The sequence below is a fragment of the Semicossyphus pulcher genome, unplaced genomic scaffold (assembly GCF_022749685.1).
Source record: "Semicossyphus pulcher isolate SPU_LCO1_2020_fin unplaced genomic scaffold, fSemPul1.0.p SCAF_7, whole genome shotgun sequence".
Classification (NCBI taxonomy): Eukaryota; Metazoa; Chordata; class Actinopteri; order Labriformes; family Labridae; genus Semicossyphus; species Semicossyphus pulcher.
In genome coordinates this window covers 32,423,612-32,430,000 of record NW_027211748.1, presented here as the reverse complement: position 1 = coordinate 32,430,000, position 6,389 = coordinate 32,423,612, and the positions used below count along the sequence as shown (strand labels likewise).

Sequence of the window (6,389 nt, the reverse complement as noted above, 5' to 3'; positions counted from 1 at the left end):
CATGTCAGCAGAACAGTGAAAACGTCTTTCTTACTTTTAGCGATCAGAAGGGGACATCATGCAGGATCTTTATGTCATCGTTTTGATGTCATGTCATGCGTAATGTTGTTCTGTCATCTAAATAAGCAGATGGTTAAAGAGCATTATTCTTATCTTCCAGATTCCCTCGTTCCCTCCAAACACGGGGATGAATCCTTGAGACGTTCAGGCCGTCTTTTCGGAGGTCTTATCAAAGACGTGACTCGACGCTACCCTCAGTACCTCAGCGACCTTCAAGATGCTCTAAACCCTCAGTGCATGGCTGCCATCATCTTCATCTACTTTGCAGCCCTGTCGCCTGCCATCACCTTTGGTGGACTTCTGGGTGAGTCCATAGACATACTGACCCTGAACTACCTGAAGATTCAAAATTGCTTCAACTTGACTGAAGCAAAAATTGCCCGAATTGTCATAGACCTTCTTAAATTGTTACCAAAAGTGTTTAATTTCAGATATTAACATGAAGATTTTATCACTCTTGTGCCGTTCCTGTGACACAGGGGAGAAAACCGACGGTCTGATTGGTGTGTCAGAGCTGATAGTTGCCACCTCGCTGCAGGGCATAGTGTTCAGTGTCCTGAGCGCTCAGCCTCTGCTGATCATAGGCTTCTCCGGACCACTGCTGGTGTTTGAAGAGGCCTTCTACACTGTGAGCTCACACACCTTTATTCCTGTATTATATAATATTATATCTGGTAACTCTGGACAGTCTAAGAACATACTAGAGAACGTTTCCATGTTGTCTGTGTCTCCTACAATGTCGTTTTAACAGCACCGTCTCTTTAAGCCTCCTGTCATGTTCGGGTGAAATCGGACCGATTTACAACTTTCATCAATCATAAATATTGTGTTTTACATTTGATTGCCTCGAGGTCTTATCATACCCTCCACACTAGACATTTGAACATATAAATTTGCTGATCACCATTTTCATTGATATCTCAGTGGTTTAGTCAACTTCATAACACCTGTGCTGTTCCCGGTCAAAAATGACTGCCATATAGGAAATGAATGGGTAACACTACATTATGTTCATCAGTCAGATGGAAAACATCCCACACACCCCCATCACATGAACCACACATTTCAATTTTTGAGCCTGATGAAGAGGAGACTGAGGTTGAACCAGAGAGAGAGGAGGATGGAAGACAACATGGATGGATTTTGGAATACATTTTCAATGTCTATTCTTTGTATATTCACTGCAGTTAATCACATCAAGCACTAGTCTGAGACATTGTTTGCAGCCTAAAAAGGTGTTTGGTGATGATTGTTTTTTGTGTTCATGTAAGAGCAGTTAAAACAGACCGGTCAAATTGAAACACCAAGGTAAGGGGGGAGAAACGACCACGACAGGAGGGTTAACCTTGTAACTCTGCCACCTCATCTAAAGTTCTGTGAAACGGCTCTGGCGTTCCCCAGGGCTCTGTCGTGGGTCCTCTTTTCTTTGCCCTGTTTTACTTCTCCTTGATCTGAACGTATTTAAAAGTTCCCTCTTGAACTTGGAAACAGCAGCCTGATACAATAATTCTTAACACAACGCTCACTTCCTTTGTGATCCAAAGCCAGCTATGTCACTAAGGTCATGTAAGCATGCTGTTAAGACTTGAGTAGCATACAAAGCTTTTAGGCTGAACTGAAACCCATTCTGTCTCATGCTCAGATGCTGATGATGATTCCTGGTTTTATTTTATCCCCCTGCTTCAGTAACTCCCTCTTCCTCTGTGTTCGCAAGGCATTGATGAATCACATACTACTGCCATGTAGAGTATCTTACTACCTCACCTGTCAACTGAAACTCAAAGCTTAATCCAAAAAGCAAATGGACTTGATTGAAGTTCTTGGAGACCTTTCATATCTCATCCGAAAGGCTTCTTCAGTGAAATACCAAGTCTAGTTGCCTTTTGGAAGAAGCTTCTCATGACGCTTACCATGATCTGGATGACTGAGAACCTTCACAGACATGTCTCCTGAACTCCATCTTGTTTGTGTTTGTGTGTAGTTTTGTAAAGACAATGAGATTGAGTATCTGACGGGCCGGCTGTGGATCGGTTTCTGGCTGGTGCTCATCGTTCTCCTGACTGTGGCCTTCGAGGGAAGCATCCTGGTTCGCTTTGTTTCCCGTTTTACTCAGGAGATCTTCTCCTTCCTCATCTCCCTCATTTTCATCTACGAAACATTTGCCAAACTGATCAAGGTGAGTTTTGTTATCTTGCTCATATTTGATGTTTGGTACTTTTTGTTTTCTCACTACACTGGTCTCAGGGATGATCTGATTTGAATTCTGTGGTCATAGTTCAAAGGTCAAGGTCACCTGTCCCTTCTTTCCCTCGCACCTGCTTGTTCGACTGTTGTTGGGAAGAGTACGGACATTCACATGCTCTGCAAGGAAACAGAATTTATTAATTTATCTTTTTATGTTGTTTTTTTTTCTCCAGATCTTTCAGGAGCATCCTCTTCAAAACTGTTACCATGGAAACAACACAGTGTCTCCATCAAAGTGCAACTACACCACAGCAGCAAAGAATTCTGGGAAGGTTGTTGGAGAACCAAACACAGCCCTGCTGTCATTCGTGCTCATGGCTGGAACATATTTCATCGCCTTCTACCTGCGAAAGTTCAAGAACAGCTCCTTCTTCCCCGGCAGGGTCAGTACATACGAGTACACAAACAGGAACACAGGTACAAACACAGGTACTGTACAGGTATACAAGTCCTGTATATTCCATTATAGGTATATTTAGAGGTACATACAGTGGACAGACACTTTCACATACAGACACAGAAACGGGTGCAGTTAGGTACACATACAGTACTTCCTGGTACATAAGCACAGGACATTTAGGACCAACAGCGGACACGAGGGTTTATATACAGGAACTGGATCAATCAAATACGATGCAGGTGGAGGAACAAGCACACACATGGTAGGTACTGTACATTACCTACAAAAAGCTGGTGTCCTGCTCTGTGTTCCAGCTCCGTAGGATCATTGGAGACTTTGGGGTCCCCATTGCTATCCTCATCATGGTGCTGGTGGACTACAGTGTAGAGGACACCTACACCCAGGTGAGACCAGAGCAGCCTGTCACACATTCAGCTGAGACAAAGTAAGACATTTAAATTACCCTCCCTCTGCTGGCTAACAGAAGCTGAACGTGCCCAGTGGATTCTCAGTGTCCAGTCCGGAGAAGCGCGGTTGGCTGATTTCTCCTCTGGGGTCAGACGGGCAGTTTCCCGTTTGGATGATGGCTGCCAGCATCCTGCCAGCCATCCTCGTCTTCATTCTCATCTTCATGGAGTCTCAGATCACAGCGTACATCACTGTTTTTCTGTTTGTTTTACGGTTTTTCCTTTTTTGTTTTGGGGGCTAACTGAAAGTAACAAAAGTAATCTATAACCTCTGTCGTCCATCTGTAGGCTGATCGTCAGTAAGAAGGAGAGGATGCTGGTGAAGGGGACAGGTTTCCACATGGACCTCCTCATCATCGTGGTTGTGGGTGGAGTCTCAGCACTCTTTGGTTTGCCGTGGTTATCAGCCGCCACGGTCCGGTCCGTCACCCACACTAACGCCCTCACTGTCATGAGCAAAGCTGTCGCCCCTGGAGACAAGCCCCGCATCCAGGAAGTGAAGGAGCAGAGAGTTACGGGCTTCCTGGTGGCTGTTTTAGTGGGTACGTCTGATTCAACCATTACTGACTTTTACTGCCTGTACTCCTTCCTCTGATCTGCTCCCTGTCCTCTCTCAGGTCTGTCCATTGTCATCGGGGAAGTTTTGCGTCAGATCCCTCTGGCAGTGCTGTTCGGGATCTTCCTCTACATGGGTGTGATGTCCCTGAACGGGATCCAGCTCACTGACAGACTCATCCTGCTGCTGATGCCCCCAAAGTACCACCCTGACCAAAATTATGTCCGCAAGGTTAGCCCCATCCCCTGACCAGATACATTGCACTCTACCAGAGGGTGGTAACTCCTGAACGTCTTGATTCAGAATATAAATGATGGCATGAATGAAATACTCCCACTTTGCTTCCTGACTTCTCACTCTTTGTATTAACTTTGGAGTAAGTCTGATTGAAGCCAATCAGGTGGCAGAAGGCAGGATGGATTGGTATGTTTGGCAGAGCAGCAGACTTGTTGGTCTGGACTGGAGACATGACTCGGTACTTGTTGGACTGAAACTTCATGTGTGTACTTGACTCTGACTCTGTGACTTGTTTATGTTGATTTTTACTGTGAACTTGACCAGGGACTTGTTCATACTGACTTGGACTTTACTCGGGTCATGTTATTCCTGTCTGGCACTGATGCTGGGCTTGTTGAACTTGATTGGGACTTGACTCGGCTCCCGTTGGACTTTGACTTGGTGGGAACATCGACTCCAAGTCAATTGTTCCGATAACTCTCTACAAAAAGACACAACACTTATGGATGGACCCTTGAGCTTCCTGTTTCCATCTCATCTGTCTCTCTTACAGGTGCGGACATTGAGGATGCACCTGTTCACTGTAGTCCAGCTGACCTGTCTGTCTCTCCTGTGGGTTGTCATGGCGACAGCAGCAGCGCTGGCATTCCCCTTCATGCTGCTGCTGACCATCCCTGTGAGGATGCTGGTGCTGCCCCGCATCTTCAGCTGGAGAGAGCTACAAAGTGTGAGTGATGCATGGCCAGTAAAACACACACTTACCTGTGAGGAGTTACCTGCTGACTGAAGATCTGACATGAAGAGAAGCAGGAGAGTTTAAACAGGTCAAATCACTGAATTTACACTTCTATGTATGTGCTAGGTGCTACGGGTACCAGCTAGCTTTGGTGGTCCTACCTTATGCTAACTGTTTGAAGTTGCATTTAATAGCATATTAGCATATCTGTGCCTAGCACATAACCTGCTGATAGTGTGGTACATACAGTCTACTTTAGTGTCTTACATTATGCTAGTTGTTTCAGGGTAGCTGGTGTTAGCTAGTCTGTATTAGCAGAAACAGCTTCATGTTGGATATGCTAGGTGTTTTGGAGGAGTTCAGTAGCTCCAGAAAGCTAAATGCTAACGGTGGACGGAACATTTTGTTTGCTAATGCAGAGCCGTTAACTTCAGCACTTCTCATAAATGAAACTACTTGACTCCTATGTGGATTATTAACGGCATGTGTTTACCACAGTAGGCTACAACAGTCTGCAGTGCTGACCTCTGACCTCTGGTTCTGCAGCTCGATGCTGATGATGCAGAGCCTCACCTGGAGGAGAAGGAGGGGCAGGACGAGTACTCACAGCTGCAGATGCCCGTGTGACCCGTCTGAGGCCGTATCATTGGTTGATCCAGCTCCTTCATTAGCATCTCTGACACGTACCTGTAGCAGCGCTTCTGAAATCCTGTTTTTATAAACCTGATTTTGTATCTGTGATCTGGGAGCGGGCTTGTTTCTGTTCGATGAAGCTGCTGAACACACTGCCTCTGTCTGTCCATCTTTATGTTTAAAGATCAAACTAACTGCTCTGAGTGGATACCTTTGTTCCTCACTATCAATAAAGGAACATTTATCTCTAAAATCAGGATTTCTGCATGTTTATTATTTTCCATTGTGTCACCTTACACACCTGTGAGACTCATGTTCGTCCCATGGTTTATCATAGAGGGGAACTTTTATATTGTGAGCACATTTCAGAGCCTGAACTTTAGTACAAAACACCGCCCCTTTACACAACATCGCCTGACTGTAAAACTCCTGGAAACACAAATCAACAACATGGATTCCCCTAATCCTGGCTGAAGGCTGAAAACGTGCACAGAGCTGCAGTAAAGGTAACGTCTGCTTTAATGTAAACCTGCGATCATTGCAGTATAACTAAACACAGACGCTCAGTTTTTACGCTGTCGCTCAAAAGATGTTTCTAATATCAAAGATGTTTAATAGGATAAATGTGTTGGATTGGCTCATTGTGAAATGAGTTGTTAGAATGCGATTAAAGTTATTGTCACTGAGAGGAAACAGCTACACACAACTTAAATCAACAGACAGGAAACTACTGATGGGAAGGTGAGTTCAGGATGTATCAAAGTATAAAACAGTTTACATGAGACTCTAAATTTATCTTCATCATCTCTCGCTCTTCAAAAGAACTACAATAAAATATAAAACAAATGATTCAAACAGAAGTGAGAATCATTTGAAAACACTAATGTAAAGTTATATGGATTCATATCATCACACTGTCTTTAGCCTCACTGGTCGGACTTTCACCAGCCGACAGTGAAAGAGACACGATGTCATCATGAAGTGTTAGCAGGATGGAGTCCCCTCCACAGTAAATGACTGACAGGCTGTCATGGCTGCATGTGATCATTGTACCTG

General features: G+C 44.6%; 1 protein-coding gene across 1 annotated transcript in view; it reads left to right on the top strand.

Annotated features, from left to right (window-relative positions):
* The window catches only part of slc4a2a (solute carrier family 4 member 2a), a 16,190-nt gene extending 10,685 nt beyond the window's left edge, over window positions 1-5,505 (top strand). The window contains exons 12-21 of the mRNA XM_069684691.1: window positions 161-364; window positions 540-688; window positions 2,042-2,236; window positions 2,478-2,687; window positions 3,019-3,108; window positions 3,189-3,355; window positions 3,460-3,713; window positions 3,789-3,958; window positions 4,518-4,691; window positions 5,247-5,505. Coding sequence (XP_069540792.1) covers window positions 161-364; window positions 540-688; window positions 2,042-2,236; window positions 2,478-2,687; window positions 3,019-3,108; window positions 3,189-3,355; window positions 3,460-3,713; window positions 3,789-3,958; window positions 4,518-4,691; window positions 5,247-5,327 — 1,694 coding nt within the window. The 3' untranslated portion in view covers window positions 5,328-5,505. The remainder of the gene's footprint in view (window positions 1-160; window positions 365-539; window positions 689-2,041; window positions 2,237-2,477; window positions 2,688-3,018; window positions 3,109-3,188; window positions 3,356-3,459; window positions 3,714-3,788; window positions 3,959-4,517; window positions 4,692-5,246) is intronic.
* Window positions 5,506-6,389: the final 884 nt, after the last annotated feature.